General features: G+C 43.2%; 4 protein-coding genes across 7 annotated transcripts; 3 read left to right on the top strand and 1 right to left on the bottom strand.

The window, feature by feature from the left end:
* The first annotated feature begins 633 nt into the window (after positions 1-633).
* ago4 (argonaute RISC component 4) lies at positions 634-11,646 on the top strand. 3 transcript variants are annotated; one of them, XM_037263408.1, is made up of 19 exons: positions 634-831; positions 3,134-3,305; positions 3,366-3,486; positions 3,551-3,732; positions 3,806-3,942; positions 4,020-4,154; positions 4,256-4,343; positions 4,432-4,579; positions 4,649-4,768; positions 4,827-4,988; positions 6,281-6,414; positions 6,482-6,666; positions 6,739-6,898; positions 6,994-7,165; positions 7,234-7,377; positions 7,453-7,587; positions 7,683-7,784; positions 7,850-8,049; positions 8,128-11,646. In XM_037263408.1, exons 1-19 carry the CDS (start codon positions 813-815, stop codon positions 8,234-8,236), a joined length of 2,625 nt encoding a protein of 874 aa, XP_037119303.1. In that variant the 5' UTR covers positions 634-812; the 3' UTR covers positions 8,237-11,646. The 3 variants fall into 3 exon arrangements, with proteins under 3 accessions (XP_037119303.1, XP_037119302.1, XP_037119301.1); XM_037263407.1 differs by having other exon boundaries at positions 6,266-6,414; XM_037263406.1 differs by having other exon boundaries at positions 4,232-4,343; positions 6,266-6,414.
* Positions 11,647-12,390: 744 nt separating this feature from the next.
* Positions 12,391-17,407, top strand: cdca8 (cell division cycle associated 8). 2 transcript variants are annotated; one of them, XM_037263409.1, is made up of 9 exons: positions 12,391-12,734; positions 15,460-15,552; positions 15,684-15,812; positions 15,941-16,008; positions 16,288-16,370; positions 16,458-16,553; positions 16,633-16,762; positions 16,851-16,937; positions 17,031-17,407. In XM_037263409.1, the coding sequence occupies exons 1-9, from the start codon at positions 12,722-12,724 to the stop codon at positions 17,058-17,060; spliced, it is 729 nt and encodes a 242-aa protein (XP_037119304.1). In that variant the 5' UTR covers positions 12,391-12,721; the 3' UTR covers positions 17,061-17,407. The 2 variants fall into 2 exon arrangements, with proteins under 2 accessions (XP_037119304.1, XP_037119305.1); XM_037263410.1 differs by lacking the exon at positions 12,391-12,734 and adding an exon at positions 15,165-15,267.
* Positions 12,742-13,815, top strand: LOC119129980 (claudin-4). The gene has a single exon (XM_037263412.1). The coding sequence runs from the start codon at positions 13,044-13,046 to the stop codon at positions 13,731-13,733; it is 690 nt and encodes a 229-aa protein (XP_037119307.1). The 5' UTR covers positions 12,742-13,043; the 3' UTR covers positions 13,734-13,815.
* c19h1orf109 (c19h1orf109 homolog (H. sapiens)) lies at positions 14,014-15,100 on the bottom strand. The gene is made up of 4 exons (XM_037263413.1): positions 14,683-15,100; positions 14,423-14,602; positions 14,228-14,346; positions 14,014-14,160 (listed from the first exon to the last, which is right to left on the bottom strand). Exons 1-4 carry the CDS (start codon positions 14,949-14,951, stop codon positions 14,123-14,125), a joined length of 606 nt encoding a protein of 201 aa, XP_037119308.1. The 5' UTR covers positions 14,952-15,100; the 3' UTR covers positions 14,014-14,122.
* Positions 17,408-20,995: the final 3,588 nt, after the last annotated feature.

Here is a 20,995-nt window from a genome sequence, read left to right as displayed (position 1 = left end):
GCGTGGAAAAGTGTTCATTATTCGGGTTTATTATTAGCAGCAATATTAATATTATGCTATTGATTTATAAATCCCTGAATGTGTTGAAGCCTGAGCAGATTAGATAAATGCTCAGCTCAAAACAACCTGTTATGCTGCACACAAATGGAATAAGATGGTAACAGAATTCAAGTTAGCCCCAAGTGTATATTGTTTTAAATTTAGGTTAAAAATATCCCCAGACCTATGCCAAAGATCTTATCAAAATCCTGTTCTTGTAGTGTATGCTCTTTAAGTAATATTAGTAATAATGTGGTGTGCAAGGACTGGAGTCGGAGGCCACTACAATAAAATACCTTTTGTTTCTCTACTTTAATGTCTTGAATTATTTTGTTCTAGTTTCCTTTAATCGTTGTACTATGTCTTTAAATGTTGCCATTAAATATTCTTTTGTAACTTTGTATGAAATACGCAATATAAATAAAGTGGTCTCAAGATTTTCGCTGTATGTTGTGGCTTATGAATCAAAATCGTTCTCTAAAAGAATTAATCAATTAATTGGTGTTATTGATGAGCGCTTGATTAACTCGCGCGCGCATGCGCAGCTCCCAACTGATTGCCTCCCACTCACGCATGCGCTGTTACAAATCCCCAGCGCCAGAAGCGGCAGTATCAGTAGTTCGGGTCAGCCAGCCCAGTCAACAGCACTCCTCGCTGTCTTTTATTCCCTTTTTCTTAAATTAGCCACTTTAAGCTTCGCGATACCGCCCCCAATTTCAGCGTCGGTACGGAGCCGCCAGGCCGGGACAGAGTCGGAGAGCGAGGCCTCGGCAATGGAAGCGCTCGGACCCGGTAAGAAATAAGACAAATACGAGGCTATGGTTAAGCGGAGAGAACCGCGTTGCAACTCGTGTGCGCAGGTGTGCAGCTTCACTGGGGGCCGCGGCTGCACCGAGGCCTCGAAGCACCGACGGAAAACAAACGCAGATCCACCCCATGTGTTTCTCAGCGTGACATTATTGACGTCGGGTGAATTTTTGGGCTCGAACGTCGAATGTGTGTGTGCAGTGTGTGTGTTCTGCGGACGTGCCCGTGTGCTTTTATTTATGTGAGGCACGCACGGCTCGTCGTGTCGGAGCTGGTATTGTGTGTGGGGATTTAACTAGGACCTCTTTCCTTCCTCCCTCCCTTCCGCGTCGTAGTGTGTTTACACGACACGTTTCTTCAAATCGATCAAAACCACGATGTTTCTAGACACTGACAACAGGCCATCATATCGATTTCCAAGAAAATCGTGCCCCCTTAGAATTAGTCCCGTTTTATTTTTGAACCTTCGCCATCGGGACAGCGTGCTTTTCTCCGCTCGAGATCCGTTTAAAAAGGGGAACGTACAACCAGTAAATGACGATTTTTTTTTTATCGGCCGTGTTATTGCGTCGGGCTTCTCTGCCATGCGCATGTGAGGAGGACACACACAGCGGGGATGGACGGACCGACGGACGGCTCTTTTCACCATCGCACGACTGCAGGCATGCTCCAAATTACTCATCCGCTATATGATAACAAAGCCACTTCCCGGCTGTGCAGTTGCTTTAAGGAAGCGTGCACCTTAACGCAAGGCGATAACAATTACGAGCCCCTAATGTTTTCTTTCCTCCTTGCACAAATACAACACATCCTTCCTCTCGTCTGCTTTGTTGAGAAGCATAGCGATGTTTTCTAAATTTGATCATAAAAGCAAGGCTGGCGTTACACTAATGCAGTGGAAATTTGTAAATTTGTTAGCAAGTGCTGCTTATGTGGAATTAATTAGTCAGGTCTCCACAGGTGTGGAGTCTCCACACTATGGAAGCTTTATCATGTGGATTTGACTATTATGCAGACTCCATTTTAATCCAACTTAATTGTTGCAATTGTAGCAAACTTGCAGAATGCAATCGAAGCGGACGATCAATTCGCACAAACGAATGCGCACGGCACATCTACTGGAACGGAAGAACTGCTCTGTATTGCTTTTTGTCAAACCACAAAGACATGGTGTGATTTTCAAGAAAGAGATTGCCACAATGTGAGAAGAGAATAAAGGAGCATACCTGTAAATATTTTCATAAGGCGTGCAAGCAAAGAAAACTCCCCAAAAATGTAATCCCTTGCTTAACCAGGTATTTGCAGGTGTGGGCGTCCGTGCGTAGACCGCTTAGTTCTGGTCAGTCTCTGAGTCATCACCAGAACCGACCATCATCCACCTGCTGGGTACAGACCCAGCTGTCCGACTGCGTGATCACGCTGTGGTTACCAAGGATACATAAAAACCTGCAAATTTAAATGGGTGAACAAAATCAAGTGTTTTCCAAACTGTACTGTTTGAGCTTTTGCAAGTAGCAGGAGGTTAGTGTTTTTTTTTTTCTTTTTTTATAAATTAAAAAAATAAAAATAAAAACCCTGTTTCATGCTAAGGTCATGTGTTACAACAAGACACTGGAAATAAATGCGCCATGCATTGTCAAGGGTGAGTCACAATCTTACAATGCTAACAATAGCAAAGCAGCAATCAAACTACTGCTACTAGGCTGGAAGAGTGTTTATTTGTCGGGGGGTCGTTTGGGGGCCCCACTCTTGATAGGGGCGAATCCGGTGAAGCATTGGGGTCCCCGATTGTCTGTGCTCTCGCGCCTCACTTGTTAACTAGAGCGTGTGGCCGCACGGAGTTCACCAGGACCCCCCCTTTAGTCCTTTAGCTGTCAGTTGACAAAAGCATTAAGTACCCCCTCCCCCCCGAGGCTCCTTCAATACCCCCAAAGTTGATGACGCTGAATGTCTATGCGCTCATGGATGTCCAATGAATTCAAAGGAAGATAAACATGGTGATCAAATGTAGACAGAACCGCGCCTCGTACCAAATGTAACGGTAATCCCGGACTCGGCAGATCTCCCCTCCCATATGGCGTCGCTACTGTCTGGCCGAGGGAAGCTTTGTTTGGGTCGGACGCCCTCGTATGTCTGGGTGGAGCCGGGGTGGGCCAGATGATAATTGGAGGTCATTGTTTCGCTGGGCCCTCTTGGACTCTCAGTCAGGGGGGCGGAGTTCTGGATCAATCATTTGTTGTGGAATGATTTGACAATCTGGGTCATGATGATTTCTTCCTTTCTCCAGGCCCGCCTGCTCCTACCTCTCTGTTCCAGCCTCCGCGGCGTCCCGGCCTTGGCACGGTGGGGAAACCCATCCGTCTCCTGGCCAACCACTTCCAAGTGCAGATTCCCAAGATTGATGTCTATCATTATGATATTGACATCAAGCCTGAGAAACGGCCGCGGAGGGTCAACAGGTAGATTGCATTTCAATTTTTAAAAAAAATTATTTTTTTAACCATTTTCTTGCTTTCCAGGGAAGTGGTGGACACCATGGTGCGGCACTTCAAAATGCAAATTTTTGGAGATCGACAACCTGGCTATGATGGGAAGAGGAACATGTACACAGCGCACCCACTGCCGATAGGAAGGGACAGGGTTAGTATTCCACTCGACTCTCCGTCCATTTCCTGGAGGCAAACAATCTCATTTTCTCCATCAGGTGGATTTGGAGGTGACCCTACCTGGCGAAGGCAAAGATCAAACCTTCAAGGTTTCCTTGCAGTGGGTGTCTGTGGTCAGCCTTCAGATGCTCCTCGAAGCGTTGTCCGGTCACCTGAACGAAGTCCCGGAGGACTCCGTTCAGGCTCTGGATGTCATCACGCGGCATCTCCCTTCCATGAGGTCTTTATCTTTTATTTATGAACACCGTTGTTTTATTGCGTGTTCCTTGCTATCTCGGTGTCTGTTTCCATAGATACACTCCAGTGGGGCGTTCCTTCTTTTCTCCTCCTGAGGGCTACTACCATCCTTTAGGTGGAGGCAGGGAAGTGTGGTTTGGTTTCCATCAGTCCGTCCGTCCCGCCATGTGGAACATGATGCTCAACATCGATGGTAAGGCTTTGTTGAACTCCGATAACCTCCCAGGTTACTCGTGCTGAAATAACTTTTTTTTTTTTTTTTACCCATAGTGTCGGCCACTGCTTTCTACCGTGCCCAGCCGGTGATCGAGTTCATGTGCGAGGTTTTAGATATCCAGAACATCAACGAACAAACCAAACCCCTGACTGATTCGCAGCGTGTCAAATTTACCAAGGAAATTAGAGGTGAGGTTTGGCCAAATAAAGACTCTCAACATATACGTTTAAAAGAAAACTCTGCAGGAGATTGAACCTTGCGTCAGTTTTTTTTCCTTGCGCCTTGACAGGCTTGAAAGTGGAGGTCACCCACTGTGGCCAGATGAAGAGGAAGTACCGCGTGTGCAACGTCACCCGCCGGCCGGCTAGCCACCAAACGTAAGTTGCTTCCATTAGAAACCTCCAGTTGCATGCATTTTAATTTTTTTGGGGCAAATTTGAGTTAATCCACCTTTTTTCTTGACAGGTTCCCCTTACAGCTGGAGAATGGCCAGGCAATGGAGTGCACCGTCGCCCAGTATTTTAAGCAGAAGTACAATCTGCAACTCAAGTATCCTCATTTGCCCTGTCTGCAAGTAGGACAGGAACAGAAGCACACTTATCTGCCATTGGAGGTGAGAAGGACACACTCAAAGATCACAGTGTGCATCCTCTTAATGACTCCTCCCCCTTTTTTTGGATAGGTCTGCAACATCGTAGCCGGACAACGCTGTATTAAGAAACTCACAGACAACCAGACGTCCACCATGATCAAAGCTACCGCTCGCTCCGCCCCTGATAGACAAGAAGAGATCAGCAGACTGGTGAGGGAAGATCTCTCTGGCTCATTTCAAAAGATCTCAACTTGGACTTTCCTTCCAGGTCAAAAGCAACAGCATGGTCGGGGGCCCGGACCCGTACCTGAAGGAATTTGGCATTGTGGTTCACAATGACATGACCGAGGTGACCGGACGAGTGCTCCCTGCGCCCATGCTACAGTATGGGGGCCGGGTGAGTACAGATACCGGGAGGGACTGCGGCAGGGTGAGTACCGATCCGGGTTACCTACCTAATGATGAATGGTGTCTGAGTGAATGTTGGAACGACGGGCTTTTCTCTCCAGGTTTGCAGAACATTTTCTGAAATTCTCCTTTATTAATTCCGAATCAAAATGCTGTGTCAAATTATTACATTTAAAGGAACTCGACCTGGACCTAGCCCTGCGTTCTGTGCAGCATCTCAGCAGTCTCAGTGTGCAGATCCTCGATGGTACCAAGGGTGGGCAATTAATTTTCCAAAAGGGCCATGAGAGAAACTGGAACAGTTGGCGGCATTCGTGTTCCATATTAATTTATTATGAAGTGGATTCAATTGTATGGTTTAAAAAAAAAAAAAAAATGCAATTTGAAGAGCACTGCTAAGTTATTTGTAAGTAAATAAAAATAAGTCTCACATTGGGTAATTATTTGTCATGTTTGTGTTTACTCGTGGGTGGGTGTGGGGGTCTAATCACGAAAGACTGCTGATTCGCCCACTTAATCTTAATTCAGCCATCCGGCCGCATCTGGAGAGAGCTCAATAAATTATATGACCGATGCTCAAAATTGGCCGTAAATATTTTTATGCTGACCGCTGAGAAAATCACACATTTGTGTTTGAACACTGGAGCAGATATTTTGTTTAAAAATGGTGAGGAAGGCTGAATCGAGAGAGAGAGGGGGGGGGGGGGGGGGTTGAGGTGCCACCAGGATGTCAATGAGACTTGTTTATCACCCAGCGTCCAGCAGTAAAATCCTTTAAACACTCATTGAAGGGGCAATTTGGCACCCTTTCAAGAAATCAAACTCCCTGCAATTGTGTTGGCACGAAATGATCATTTGCAACACTCTCTTAGTGTTTGGATGCTTTTCTTATTTTGTTCTGCACGACACCTCTCGATTGATAGCAAGTCGAATCGGCTTCTGGGGAATACCTTTTTAAATGTGTACCGTGTTATTCATTCATTGGATGAGCCGTCTCGATTTTAATAGGCACGTTTAAGTCCTGCTTATCAATCATTGAGTTTTTATCTATGACATAATTTGTGATGAATGGAGAAAAAAAACATTGCGAAACACTTGCTGCCAAGTGGCCACAATTAACTACTTGGCTCATTTACTAAGGAGCCGACTAGGCTCTTAATAGTCTTTGGTAAAGCTTGTTAACCAAGTAGAAAGCTTCTTTCCGTCTAGATTTGTCTTTACAACCATCCTTTTTTTGCATTGCTTGTTAATTGATGAGTGTATCGGCTCGTCCAAGCGGTGGGTTGACTAAGAGGTCAGGGACTCTCTCCGCAGAATAAAACGGTGGCCACGCCCAATCAGGGCGTGTGGGATATGAGAGGCAAGCAGTTCTACGCCGGTATCGAGATCAAGGTCTGGGCCGTGGCTTGCTTCGCGCCGCAGAAACAATGCCGAGAGGATCTGCTCAAGTGAGTATCAACCGGATTGACACGCCACGGGCTCGGACGGCTAACGAGCCGGGCTTTGTTTCCGTAGGAGCTTCACTGACCAATTGCGTAAGATCTCAAAGGATGCCGGGATGCCCATTCAGGGCCAGCCATGTTTCTGTAAATACGCCCAAGGGGCGGACAGTGTGGAGCCTATGTTTAAACACCTCAAGATGTCTTACGTGGGGCTGCAGCTCATTGTTGTCATCCTGCCTGGAAAAACACCCGTCTATGGTAAGCACCATTTTTTTCCAGATGTTTTATAGATGAGGCAAAAAAAAAAATAGCCTCGATTCTTCCCCGCAGCTGAGGTGAAGCGTGTTGGGGACACTCTCCTCGGAATGGCCACTCAGTGTGTTCAGGTGAAGAATGTGGTCAAGACGTCCCCGCAAACGCTCTCCAACCTCTGCCTCAAGATCAATGCCAAGCTGGGAGGCATCAACAACGTCCTGGTGCCGCACCAGAGGTCTGGAGATTTTCTGGTTTTAACATCTTGCGTTGGTTGGCTAAATATTTTTTTGTAATCTCCACAATGCTGACACACATTTCTTTCTTTCTCAGGCCGTCCGTGTTCCAGCAGCCCGTCATCTTCCTGGGCGCAGATGTCACTCATCCCCCAGCAGGTGACGGCAAGAAACCATCCATAGCGGCGGTGGTGGGCAGCATGGATGGCCACCCGAGCCGTTACTGCGCCACAGTTCGAGTCCAGACGTCCCGTCAAGACATGTCCCAGGTTCGTCTCCAGGTCAACGTCTTGAGGTGGACAAATAATACATTTTGTCAAATTTCTGGTGTCTTTAGGAGCAGCTCTTCAGTCAGGAAGTCATTCAAGACCTGACCAACATGGTGCGAGAGCTACTGATCCAGTTTTACAAGTCCACACGCTTCAAGCCAACTCGTATCATCTATTATCGCGGCGGTGTGTCTGAAGGCCAGATGAAACAGGTCCGCTCAATGTTTTTAATTCTGCATGATGGCTTGCAGAAACGTTGGAGTTAATATTTTTATTTATTTTTTTAGGTCGCATGGCCGGAGTTGATAGCCATCAGGAAGGCGTGCATCAGTCTAGAGGAGGACTACCGGCCGGGCATTACCTACATTGTGGTCCAGAAGCGTCATCACACTCGTCTTTTCTGCTCTGATAAAGCTGAGAGGGTAAGAAATGGTTTTAATTATTATTATTTATTAAATTATTTTTTAATTATATTTAAATTAATTTCTAAACAAAAAAAACCTGTCATTTTGTTAAGGTTGGGAAGAGTGGCAACGTACCAGCCGGCACCACGGTGGACAGCACCATCACGCATCCGTCCGAGTTTGATTTCTATCTGTGCAGCCACGCTGGAATTCAGGTGAGGCCCATTTGCTGCCTTCCTCCTATGACAACATGTTCTTGACCACCTTTCCCTTTCCTCAGGGTACCAGTCGTCCATCCCACTACCACGTCCTGTGGGACGACAACTGTTTCACGGCCGACGAACTGCAGCTTCTCACCTACCAGCTGTGCCACACTTACGTCCGCTGCACGCGCTCCGTCTCCATCCCGGCGCCCGCTTACTACGCCAGGCTGGTGGCTTTCCGGGCTCGATACCATCTGGTGGACAAAGACCATGACAGGTGAGGTCGCAAAAAAAAAATCCACCCAGTTCTGTCTGAAATTATGAGTGTTTACATTTTTTTTTTTTTTTTTTGCAGTGCTGAGGGAAGCCATGTGTCAGGTCAGAGTAACGGCCGTGACCCTCAGGCTTTAGCCAAGGCGGTTCAGATCCACTATGACACCCAGCACACCATGTACTTCGCCTAAACTAGCGAGCTTATCTGCCCGTCCACACGTGGACTCGCATCCCGTCTGTATTTTTCTTTTTTATCCATTATATCCTCGTCTTTGTACTTCCTCATCACAGTCACTTTTTTTTTTCTTTTTCTAAATGTGCACCAAAGCGACAATTTGACGGGATTCTATACGCGGTAGCTTTTTAATGAAACAAGCTTAAGCTTAGTCTTCCCAGTCGGGTCGCCATTCTAACCAGCAATTTGGCACGGAAAACCCTTAAGGGTTTCCGGCGCACGGAAAAATGACAGGAAAATAACAAGAAAAAAACCACACACACATACTACTACATAATTGAGCCATTATTTTTCTTTTTTTTTTTCTTTTTTCTATCTGAATGTCTACACTCGTATTTTTAAGATACTGAGCAACGGAGTGTTTCAGCCACCATTTGGTGTCGACGAAACTCTTTGGCTCTCCCAGCTAGGCGGAACTCTGATCTACTTTTACCTCAAAGCCCACTCGGGCAAAATCTGTCACAAGGTCTTGGGTTTTATCGGGAGGGAACTCTACATGAAGAGATGGAGCGGGGAGGGGCAAGGGGGGTGGGGGTTGACCTTTTGAGAATGAATATATATATTCTATATTTTTTTTCCTTTTTATGAGTGTTTTAACTTTTTTCCTCTTTCAGTCTTTTACAAACGAGGTGACCTGGGTGTTCATGCCCATTACTACTTTCCTCCCATCCTTGCGGAAGAGTAGCCGGTGTTTGTGTAAATATATGTTTTGTGTGTGCGCGCACAAGCTTTCATGGCAGGCCACTGAATTGTAAAGGGAAATTGAGGAGCTAACTGCTGTAAATGCCTCAGATTTGTTGTTTTTTTATATTCAAGTATACAGTACATATAAATCATATTTACATCTCTAGAGCAGCTTTGAGAGAAATGAATTCAGCGAGGAGGTTTTAGCAGTCCTGGGTCGCTTATAGATTCAAATTAAGTTCGATTTTTGGACTACCATAGGCGGGATTTGCACACGTGCTGGGCAAACTGTTGATTTTTATTTTTTTTTTTTTTTGGATAGAAAGTGATATTTCATCTAGGGAACAATATCTGAGGTCTGGCCGGGGACGGGCTCTGCTTTGGGAGCTGCTGTTTGGGCTTAAGGCCTAAAAACACAGCAGACGTATCAGCGCCGCCTTCGGTGTGACAAATAGGATTTTTCTTTGGACCTGATTATCGGAAAGATTTTATGATGACACTGCTGGACGTTGTTTTTTTTATGGTGGTAATTTCTAGGGCCAGAAAGCAGAGTAGTTATGTTTTTTTTTTTTTTTTAGGTCTCATTTGCAAATGATGACCAATTCATTGCACTGACCCGGGACACTAGGCAAGCAACAGAGGGCACTCTCGATCTCTATTACCTTTATGCATTTATACATACGAATCAATAAAGCAGATTTGTAAATTTTTAATATAAGGATGTTTTGTGGTTATCTTAAAAAAAAAAAAAAAAACGGTTGGTTAGAATTTAGTGCTACCGTGTTATCGTGGTTGTCAATGTTGTAATTGTTGTGATTGAAAATTTTAGTCGGGGGGCGGGTGAATTGTTTGGAGTAGTTCAGGGGGTTGGCTGGAGGTCACGAGTTGGGATTTTGTTGTAGCATCGCGGCTAATGGGCGAGAAGACGTGGATGGATTAACTCATGCTTCCTTTGTTGGTCTTCAACTTGAAGCTTGGTGTCGAAATTGGGGCTTCCGTGTAGCACTCCAGAGTCGGTTTTGACCAGTTAGATGGAGACAATCAGGGATCGTAATTGTAGCGGAGCTAGATTTGGGGGGGGTGTTGTATTTTCAAACGGTTTGCGATAGGCAATGAGATTCCTTTTTTTTTTTTTATATAAATGGTTTCAATTCTTCTGTATGTATTTGATGTATACCACTCTTACTCTTAAAGGTCTTTGCTATACAAGTGTTTCTTATTCTCATGCATTTTTAACACTGGATCGAATGAGTTAGCATGAGCACTGCCCCTGGTTTCTATTAACGCCCATTAAACGGTCACTTCCGGAGTTGCACAAGTGGCGCCTCCCCGGGTTTTATTTCCGGACGGTCTGAGAGCGATGGGGGTGGCAGTCGGCACGCACGCCTCATCAGGGGGGTACAGCTCAAAAGTCAAAACCCTTTTGTAATAAACCACCCGTAAAGCAGCAGGTTTATTATGAATGAGTTTGAGCACTTACCTGTTGTAGGCGTGTGCGTTGGCGTCAAGCCGAGAATTTGAGAGGCTTGTCCGGATTTTGAATGCAAATAAGTGAAGGGAGGCGCTATGGAAGGCTTTTATTCTTCATCTGGTTTTTACAAATTGAATATTTAATGAAGCTTAAGCCTGATGAACTGCAGTGCTGTTTGTAAAATGGCAGCATCAAGCAATATAACCCAGTTCGACTTTTAAAATGCAGAAACACAAAGCTGTTATTTTCATTATTTTTTTTTTTTATTGTCTTCTGTCCTTGTAGTTTTTTTCCCCCCCATGTTTCATTTGCTTGTGTCAATCAGTGGGGATGTGCATTTGACATTTGGTGGTATAGTTACATAGATTTTAGACACATTTTGTTGACTAGGTTTTGCTTGCCTGCATGCCAGAGTATTCTACTTAAAAAAAAAAAAAAAAAAAAAAAAAAGGGGGGGGTTTTGAATTATATTTATAAGGCTTAAAAAAAATCTTTTTTTGGTGTCAATGTATCACTTTATTGAAACTGTTTAGCAATATCTGTTCAATTTTTTTGTGATCTTCCCACACAATGTCAATTTTGTCTATTGTACGGCAAAGATGTATCGGGGGGGGGGTCTGCTCTTTTGGTCGTGTTCAAATTCAAACGAGGTACTTTATTCATAAATCATGTCCGTTTAAGAGCATACCCCCCCTCCTCTTTTTGCCGAGTTATAGTGAGCCTCCATATTTGTCTCCTTCTTCCTGGTTCATACCTGTGGCCAAGCCTCTTTAGATTGTCTCCTTTCTCCACAAAAGGGTTCCCCTCTTTTTACCTCTTATAAATTAAGACTTATTTCTGTCCCAAAAAAGGGGAGGGTGAGAAACTGTTACATTCCCATTATCACTCTGTTATATCAATTATCTTAATAGAGTTCTTTGTGTATTTTTATTTTTGGCAAGGAGGGAGCTGTTTCAGCTCTGCTCCAATTTTTTTTTTTTTTTTTGTCATCTCGTGTTCTCTAATAGCAATACAAAGGATTGGAACGCTTCAATTCAAGCTATCCTACACTTTTTTTTTGACCAGTAGAAGGGGCATGTTGTAGAACCTCCCCTATATTTGGCCATTCACACTGTATTGCTATTATGAAAAGCTCAAATAATTGTTTTTTAGCCTGCAGGGAATTATTGTGTTTATGTGCAAAGTAATAAATTGGTATTTTATGCCTGTAACAGTGTGTCATCAGATTATTTTATATTCATTTTAGGCCTCTGTGTGCATGATCTTTGCCACTAGAGGGCAGTATTGGCTCAGAAATTGACTTTGAATATTCTGTGTGACCTCACAAGGTCAAAGTGAGGTTGAAAATACAAAATACAATTTTCTGTCCAGCAGTCAGGGTAAAGTTGCATGTTCAACAATATGAACATCACTTTAAAAAAAAAAAAAAAAAATGAAACCAATCCAGTTCCTACTCCAATTGTCATCCCCCTCTCGAACCCGCCCCCGCTTTGTGTCCCAACTCGTTGTCATGACCACTGTTACCTCGGTGAGCTACAGAAGAAAGGAAACCCGAAACAGATCTTGATGATATATTTAATTCATTCGCACATTGAGGTTTAATGTACATTATGCAGGAGAAGAACAGCATTTCTATATATTTAAAAAAACGTATCGAATATTTTACCATTTAAACAATTCCACTGCAATTAATTTAAGGAAATGCATGAACCAAATGGCAGCGTTGGTATTTTTTCCATACGGCCAATTTATCTTCTGGCTTTTATCAATTTCAAAATTCTTGTTAATCCTGAAAGCAACTGTTATGTTTTATAAATGCTCCTTTAAATAGAACGTGGCATGAGGTGAAACTGCGTAATCTCCTTTTGTAAAGGACCCCATGTTGTTTTTGTGTCAACTGATCCACTGAACATCCATCTCCCTCCCTTTTGTTGACCCCCCCCCCGCCCCCTAGACTCCCCCCACCTACCGAATGGGGCCACGCTCAGTATTGCTCCCCCAGATTTCCCGGTGTTCAATCCGACTTGATATTTCCACACCGATTTGGACCTTGTTAGCTTTCGAGGAGGTTGGTAAGAAGGGGGAAGGGTAAAACCGTGCAGCCGCTGAAGTGGCTTCATCAAGGCTTGGAAAGCCTGAGTGCTTGTTATCTACGCAGAGACAGCACTGGATGAAGGTTTTTGTTTTTCTAAGGAAATCTGATGATTTCTTCTTGAAGACATTTTTTTTAGGGGAATTATTCATGTGGATATTTTCTTCCAAATAAGGGCCTGGCTGCAGATTTCTATGACTTATCAAGGTAAAGCTACAAATTGTCATTGTTAAACCTGAAAGATAAATCAGCTGTAGTAAAGTCTGGACCTGCTGAACTTCAATTGTGCATCAAAAGACTGCCACAGGTGGCTGCACAGCTATTGCCTACTCAATAATGCATTGAGTCAAGCGTAGGAATGAGAGGGAGGAGAAAGTGTGTGGCACTGTGATCCTTTTCAACGGATGGATGTCAATTACCAGGAGAAAGTGGGAGCCATTTCCCTTGGATGCTCGGGGTAGCAAAAAAAGTACACTTTGGAAGATTTGAATTCTGATCAAGAGAAAGACTTCAATCATGGTTAACACTGGCATGCAACTCATCAGCTTCACTTGCGCCGTCACCGGCTGGATCATGGCGATAGCGGTCACGGCCCTGCCTCAATGGAAAGTGTCGGCCTTTATCGGCAGCAACATCCTGACGTCAGAAATCAAGTGGGAGGGCATCTGGATGAGCTGCATTTACCAGACCACCGGTCACATGCAATGCAAGACGTACGACTCCCTGCTGGCCTTGCCTCCTGACATCCAAGCTGCACGTGCCCTTATGTGTTTGGCTATCTTCTTGGGCTGGCTCTCCTGTACCGTGTCCTGCTGCGGAATGAAGTGCACCACCTGCGCTGGAGATGATCGCCAAGCAAAAGCGGGCATCGCGCTTTCCGGGGGGATTCTTTTCATCCTGACCGGCTTGTGCGTTCTCGTTCCCGTTTCCTGGACGGCTAACACGGTCATTCAGGATTTCTACAACCCCAACGTGCCCGTGATGCATAAACGAGAGCTCGGCCAGGCTATTTATCTGGGTTGGGCCGCTGCGGTTATTTTGATGATTAGCGGAGCTGTGCTTAGTAGCACGTGCCCCCTGGCGGAGAGGGGAGGCAGGTACCGGAGGGGGTACGTGGGTCGCAGCTTTGCTAATTCACCTGTTTCTGCACCCAATTTGCCCAAAACCATCACATCTACAAGTCTCCCACTTAAGGAGTATGTGTAATGAGATAATGACAAAAGAAGCTATTCAATTATTTATGTCAACATTCAGTGTATTTATTTGTATTTAAACTTGTGGTCTGTATAGTTCTAAAATGAGTGCCTAAAAAAAAAAAATACAGTATTGTCTTCAAAGACCCCCAAAAGTTTCGATGATGGCTTGTTTTGTGTTTTACCTAGTTATTTCCTGTCATTTAAAGCCTTGATTGAGAAAATTCCCAAATGTGAAATAAAAGCAGTTTGTTAAAGTGTGGATCTGTTTGTCCTTTTTGTGAGCTGTATTATGAAATATATTAAGTTTGAGAAAAACAAAACAGGATCCTATTATTTTCAGCTGTCCATTGCATTGTTACTTTGAGAGTGCAAGCACTGCACTCATCTTTTCTCCGCCATTTAGCCAGATCCAATGAAGGAGACTTTGCAAAGTGTATCTGAAATTAGACAAGCATGATAGATTTTTAGTATTAGGTTGTTCTGATCAGTATTATTGATATCAACCTGTGATGCGATCCTCTTCAGTGGGAGAGTCCAACTCTTTCCATCTCTTAGTAGAAGATCCCAAAAAATCGAGGTTGCCTGAACTGAGTGTGTGCAGCAGCGTCTTCCTCCTTATGAATCTGATCACATGATTTGAGGAAAGGCACAACAGATGGTATGATACAATTCCAATCCATGCATTAGCAAAGAGGATACTGTCGTCGATAGTGACGCTCAGCATCCTGGAGCCACTCCAGCATGTCCACGACGGATGGGATGATGGCTGAGCGCTCGGTGACAGTGACCAAATCCAGACTATCTGTGTTTTGCTCATACAACTGGACAACTGTTGAGACCTGGTTACTCAGCGAGTCTCTCAGTGAGTGGAGTGAAGCCCTAAAAGAAAGAGTTCTATTTAATTGCATTAAACCTGGAGCTTTGCACAGCAGTTTTGGTAATGATGCATATTCACTTACATATTTTCATGGAGTTTGCACAACACGGTATCCATGGCTTGCAAGAGCTTGAAACGCAGCAGTTCCTCTACTTCTGGAAAGGCTTTCAGAGGCGTATTGGAGATCTGGATGTTGGAAAGCGCCCTCGATTGCTCTGCTAAATTCTCCAGAGATGCCATCAGAGGGATGCACTCTGCTAAAACGCTCGTCCACATCTTTTGGTGGTTTTCGAGATTATGGAAGCTTTTTCTCAATACTTGATGGATGGTTAGGAGGGCAGGTTTCGACATTTTGGGGTGGGTCTGAAAATATAGTTGAATCGAGACACATTTATTTCGATTTTGCGTAAAATAGACACGCTAGTCACCATGTAGTTCTCGTTAAGCATATTTCCATGTTGCTTTTACAACGATTTCCGGTTTGGCACTGTAAACAGATGACGTTTTACACACCTATTGGTCTCCTCTTGACGGGAAGTGACGCAATAAGACCGAGCCCTGATTGGTGCATTTTGTGTTCCGACGGGAATTTCAAATTGTATTGCATCCTGCAAACCGCTGTTCAAAGAAGGAGAATTATAAATCGCATTTTAAAAGGGAAGAGACGGTGAGTAAACAACCCAGCTAATATCGGAACATACTAGATTTCATTGAATGTATTTAAAGGATTAGACGAACCTAAATGGTTTAAATTACCTTGTAACTTCCATGCTAAGCTAATGCATTATGCTAATACTATGCATTTTTCAATGACGCTTATAATTAAAACATTTTGCTTTCGACTATTGTCTACATTCAGTCATGGCTCCCAGGAAAAGAACCACCAAGCAAGTGAAAAAACAACTCAGCAGCTCCAAACTCATCGCATTTCTGGAAGATTTCGACAATGAAGGTAAAAATGTGATAATATGATGAAAAAGAGACTTTGATATATATAATAATGCTTACCCATTGTTTTTGAGCATCCCCTAAATAAATGCCTTAATGTTTGAGTCCAGTGATGTTTCTTAATTGTTTTAATAGTACAAACAAGACTTCATCAACTGCACGAGAAGGAATTCCATTTGTTGAAGGATCTTCGCAACAGCTACAATATGGCTATCATTAAGCTCCCATCTGAATATAGGAAAATGACTTGGTTGGAAATTTTCAGTAAGTGCAGTATTGTATAAATGTCTTCCTGGTTTATCCGCAGTTTGAGATGATTGTCACTCTACTGTGGCATGATAATTCATATAAAAATAACTTTTTTTTTCACTGCATTGCTTGTCTCCACACAGCGTCGGAGAAGAAGAGCGCAGCCAAATCTGGTTCAAATGAAGAAAAGGCACCTAGGACTTTGAAAAAGGTAATAACTCATTTTGATTGAGATGCCTGGTGATCCTGAAAGGGGGATCCTTCCATCTGTGGTCCCTTCTCAAGGTTTCTCATTTTCCCCGGGCAGGGGTTTTGAGTTTTTCCTTGCCCTTTTGGGAGCTTAAGATCAGGGGATGCTTTGAGAATAATTGTCAATTTTTGTCTATGTGAAGCCCTTTGAGACTGCTTGTGATTTAGGGCTATACAAATAAACTTGACTTGAAACTTGACATGCATTTTACACAGTGTCTGTATCTTCCTCTGCATTCAGGGGAGACCTGCAAAGAAGCCCCCAACTACATCAAAACGAGCAAAAGCTCTGTCAATCATCCAACAAAATGGACCAGTCAGAAGGTAGGAGATGATATTACAACAAATAAAGATAAAAATATCATTTATTATGGTTTTATGTGATGGTATTGCTGTTATCATAATTTTTAGATCATCAAGGAATCCCACGGTGACTCCCGCAAGGTCCCTGTTGGACGCCTCCATGATGGGTAAAACGCCCCTCATCACGCCACGCTTTGACCCAAGGTAACCGCTAGATGTGGCGGGCTTAGTTTAGCCAAAGGTCCAAATGGATGACTCAACTTTTGAACTTTCTCCACTTCAGACTTCCCAACACTCCAGGTTTGAGAGTTCCTCGCCACAAGGAGAGAGTCTTCAGCTTTTCCGTCAACGGCTCGCCCATCACCGACAACAACGATGAGATTATTATAAATGTCCCAGTTGGTAATGGAGAGGTGAGTCCTTGGCAAATGTAGCTTTCAATTTCCCCCTAAAAAATGGATCTGAATAACATCAAGTTGTTTATTATTATTATTTTTTTAGAGTATTCAGCTGCTGGCTAGTCAGGTGGATTCAGTGGATCTGTCCACGCTGGGTGAAACCGCCTTGAGGAATATTCGCCTTTTGCAGGTAGTGTATATCTATCATATGTCCATATTGCAGGTTCAAGAGCCAAATTCATTTTTTTTTTTTTGCCTAAATTTTTCTCTCTTTCTCCAACAGAATCGTCTCTCAACACTGTGTGAATCCTAGCTCGGACCCAATCGTCTCCGTTTGCGAAATAGTTTTAATATTTGTTTGACGACTTTGATTGGATATTATTCGCTCGCCTTTTCTTCCTGATTTCTTCCTTTTTTTTTTTTTTTTTTAAAAAAAAACAAAAAAACAAAAACGAATTTTTTTCCAACGCGTTACCTAGAATTCACTCGCCTGACTGCTGTCCATGTGTATATGCGGGTTTTAAATGTTCAGCTTGTGTACTGTATACATTTTGTAGTGGTCTTCGCTTTAATTTCTGTAATCCCTCTGGGTGTTCTGCCATGTCTGTTATTTTTGCTTCACACTCTTGTACATAAAAGGAGTTGGCATTGGATTCATCACATTAGTGGAGTTTTTATTTAGCCTTTATTTCGAGTGGGGGGTTGCAGTACCTCGTATTGGCCGCAAGAGGGCGCGCTTTAGATGAGAACATCAACTGTACTGCTGTAAAATAGTCACTAGATAGCAGCATTTCTTCATTGACTTTAATATTTTTTTGCAGGGCTTCGTCTCTGACTGCCCTTTCAAACAATAAATGCCTTTATGAGAGCAGATTTAGATACTTTGAATATTTTCCACAACATTCACTCACATTATTTATTTGCCTTTTAAGCTGTACTGACCATTTTTAGACTGCAAACACACAATAGATTTTTCTGGTATCACATATGTCAATGAAGAAAAAGTTCAAGTTCAAAATTTCCTTTTCCACTAGTCCAAACATGCTATTCAGATTTAAACGGTCTTTGTGGCACATGAAATCAACTTTTACTTCTGCTCAAACTTCCCTTTGTCCTTTCATGACTTTGTTTGCACAGAGGGATATTCGTGAGTGGCGCAAGTTGGCAGCCTCTCTCTCTCTGCTGGCACAGGAACATGCACTCTGACCTTCAAGGACAAGTGAGCTGCCAATTAGAAGCTCGTTATGAAGCCTAAAGAGCTCATCAGGGGTTTTCACCTGGGAAGAGGCGACGGGTCGGGCCTAGCCTCACCTTGGGTCCTTGCAGACGAGTGCACAAATGCTATTTCCGCTTGCTTCTGATGCATATGCTACCAAGCAGTGGGACAGGAACTCTGCCCCAAACAGAGGCAAAGCCTGGCCCCTTCCATCTGTATTCATCTTAAACACTTGATCATCTGCTGTCACTCAGCGCTGCAAAAAAACCCAAAACCTCCAAGTCACCCACAACGACAGATGCTGTGATCAGCAGTGCATGGACTTCAACTCCCTTGTTGGCGAAGTCTTTGCACACCTGCTCTACACATCCCAATCGTCACAGTTTTGCTCGGATCCTTTATTCTAATTCTCTCGGTGGGTGGAAAATTGCCATATTGCACGGATGGCTCAGTTTTCACTAAGCACGTGGGCAGTGGGGAATGAATGGGGAGGACTTTGAGGTCACGGAGCAACGCTTCCACATAAATCATCTGAGGAGATGTGCAGGATGAAGGACTGGAACTTGAGATACTGGAAATGGAGAACATACCAAGATACTCAATTTGAGCACATCACACGCAAGTAAAATCTATCAGGTACTTCACATGAGAACAATATTTAATTTTTTTTTTCGAATCACTCTTGCGTTATAGCCAAATTGAAACTTTGTTGTAGTGGTCATCTATTAAAATTTTATATATATATTTTTTTCAACACAAAGTTCAACATATTTAAATTGATAAAACAAATTAGTATTGAATATCCTTTTTTTGTGTTTAGAAGAATATAATATATCAAACCCAATCTTACAACATTACCCCAAAACTAAATGTATTACAGAGGTTTTGATTAAAAAAAAACCCAGTACGACTTTCCAACATAGCTCTTTAACGCCAATTTCCATTTAAACAGCGTTTTAGCGACACCCTGTGTCAACCTAAGGAACTGCAGGTACCAGCAATTACCAGATGATTCCTTTTGGGGGGTTTGATTATTTTCTTCTCCTCTATTGTAAGTTATGTTCTTAGACATTTTGTCCACTTCTTATCTTCCTCCAGTTTGCATCCTCACAATTGCTTTTTTTCTCTGCAACCATTAAACGTGGTTTCCTCAACAAAGCTATTCTCTCCCCCCTAATGGCTAGAGCCCTTTGGTTAATTGAGCTCCCAACCCTGGGGAACCTGCCAAATTTCCCGCCAAGATGGATGAACCTGGTGGGGGCATGTTCTCCCGGAGAAATGAATTCTCCATCGCGTCGGGGCCGCCTATAAATCCCATCCGTCAAGTGCTCCCCTAATCGATTTATTCACGTACTTACATTGCCTGCTGCCACTGTCTCTCACTCAATCCATAGTGAAACAACCAAGGGCTTGCACTGTTCTTTTGCTATGTTTGTCAGCAAAAAAAAAAAAAAAAAGCCGCTTGACGACCCAAAAATGATGATGTGGTGAAACAACTCACTGCAGGGCTGCCTTGGAAATAAGACTGAACCACACATGTTGGATTCCAGACACGTGTTGGTTGGGTGGCCAGCAGGGTCCTGATGGTGTTTTGATGGGCGGCCCCTGATGACAGGTGGGATTGAAAAGAACATCTGCTGCCATTAAAAAAATCCTGTGGAAATTAGGCTCCGAAGGAAGCCAAGCAGGAGGTTGGCTGATGGCGCAGGGACAAGTTTTTCCTTGGGCGACACTAAAAACAAAGAGAACAAAAATATTTGTCAGCAAAGGACACGATAGTGATTGCTGTTGCGAAATATAAACACGTTTTAAATAGAAACACAATTAAGTGTTGGCAAAAATGAATTCTTTTTTTCAACTTTAAATTGAATATCCGTGTGGTATAATGACTAACATCCGACACAATGTGTTCATTGCAAAGTTAACCACTTTTACAATCAAACAAGATGATGTGCAATGGATGCAAAACTCGACATTCTTTTCACGCAAGACTCGTCCGGATTGAAAAAGCCCTTTCTTATTTGGCTCAATGAATATGTGATGCAAATTCCAGGCAAGGCGACAGAGCAGAGATGAAATAAAGTGAATTCTCACCTCATTAATTATCTCCATTACAGAAAAGAGGAGGAGTGAGGCTATAAAACGAGTCGTGCTAGGTAGCAAGTAGCAATGGGGCAGGCATTGCCTTTGAGAAATAATTAAAGCCTCTTTTGCAAGAAAGCCTCCCGGGAAAATCCCCATCTTCTATATGGTCTTACAATTGATGTTTGCTTTAGCAGCTCCTCTGTATAAAGCAGACCTTCAATAAACTATATCGCCCTATTTGTGAGAGTAATGCAGCCCTCTGCGGCCCTCAATTAGGTATAAATGACACAGCAAATTGGAAAATTAGGAGGGGAGGGAAGGATAATTTGCTCCCAAACAGGCTAAAACCAATTCATTAGGAGACCGCGAAAGGAGACAAAGGGTCCGAATCTGTCCTTGAACAAAACAGACCCCCCCCCCCCCCTCATATTTTTTTTTTTAAAGTTCAAATGTCTTACTGTTCACCTTGGGTTGTGCAGGGGGATTATATTTATCATTTGTAGCATTGCAGGTTTTCCAGGTAATCACCGTACAGTAATATGATTTATTATTTAATATTTATTTATTTATTATAGATCTGAGATTGAAGATGTATTTATAATCCCACTGTTTGAGTTATTCTTTAACATGTTTATTAAAATACTCCCGCTCTAAATTTCAGTGGTGCAGAACTGCTTTGCACAAAAATTTGGCTTACATAAGCAACTCTAAACTATTAATCATCAAAAGGGAGGGGGGGGGGGTTAGTGGTGCATTTAATTGCATATGGATTAAACGATTAGATTTTTAAGGGGAGTCACGGTGTTGTTGCTCATATGTAAAATTTGCCCCTCAAATGTGACACCGAGAGGCCTATAGTAGTGACACTTATCATTGTGGGGTCAATCAAATGCTTTATTGTAACACATCCCTTAGGTGCTATCTGGATGCACAACCCATAAACATGT

This window comes from Syngnathus acus, chromosome 11 (genome assembly GCF_901709675.1).
Source record: "Syngnathus acus chromosome 11, fSynAcu1.2, whole genome shotgun sequence".
Lineage (NCBI taxonomy): Eukaryota > Metazoa > Chordata > Actinopteri > Syngnathiformes > Syngnathidae > Syngnathus > Syngnathus acus.
This window is presented reverse-complemented; position numbering and strand designations above follow the sequence as displayed.

Coding starts and splice junctions, on each gene's coding strand:
- c19h1orf109 (XM_037263413.1), bottom strand. CDS start 14,951: ATGTCGAAACCTGCCCTCCTAACCATCCATCAAGTATTGAGAAAAAGC. Junction 14,347..14,422: donor GAGCGTCACTATCGACGACA/GTATCCTCTTTG, acceptor TCATGTGATCAG/ATTCATAAGGAGGAAGACGC. Junction 14,161..14,227: donor TGAAGAGGATCGCATCACAG/GTTGATATCAAT, acceptor GTCTAATTTCAG/ATACACTTTGCAAAGTCTCC.
- LOC119129980 (XM_037263412.1), top strand. CDS start 13,044: ATGGTTAACACTGGCATGCAACTCATCAGCTTCACTTGCGCCGTCACC.
- ago4 (XM_037263406.1), top strand. Junction 3,733..3,805: donor CGGCATCTCCCTTCCATGAG/GTCTTTATCTTT, acceptor CTGTTTCCATAG/ATACACTCCAGTGGGGCGTT. Junction 4,989..6,265: donor CCGGGAGGGACTGCGGCAGG/GTGAGTACCGAT, acceptor CTAAGAGGTCAG/GGACTCTCTCCGCAGAATAA.
- cdca8 (XM_037263409.1), top strand. Junction 15,553..15,683: donor GGAAGATTTCGACAATGAAG/GTAAAAATGTGA, acceptor TTGTTTTAATAG/TACAAACAAGACTTCATCAA. Junction 16,554..16,632: donor ACGCCACGCTTTGACCCAAG/GTAACCGCTAGA, acceptor TCTCCACTTCAG/ACTTCCCAACACTCCAGGTT.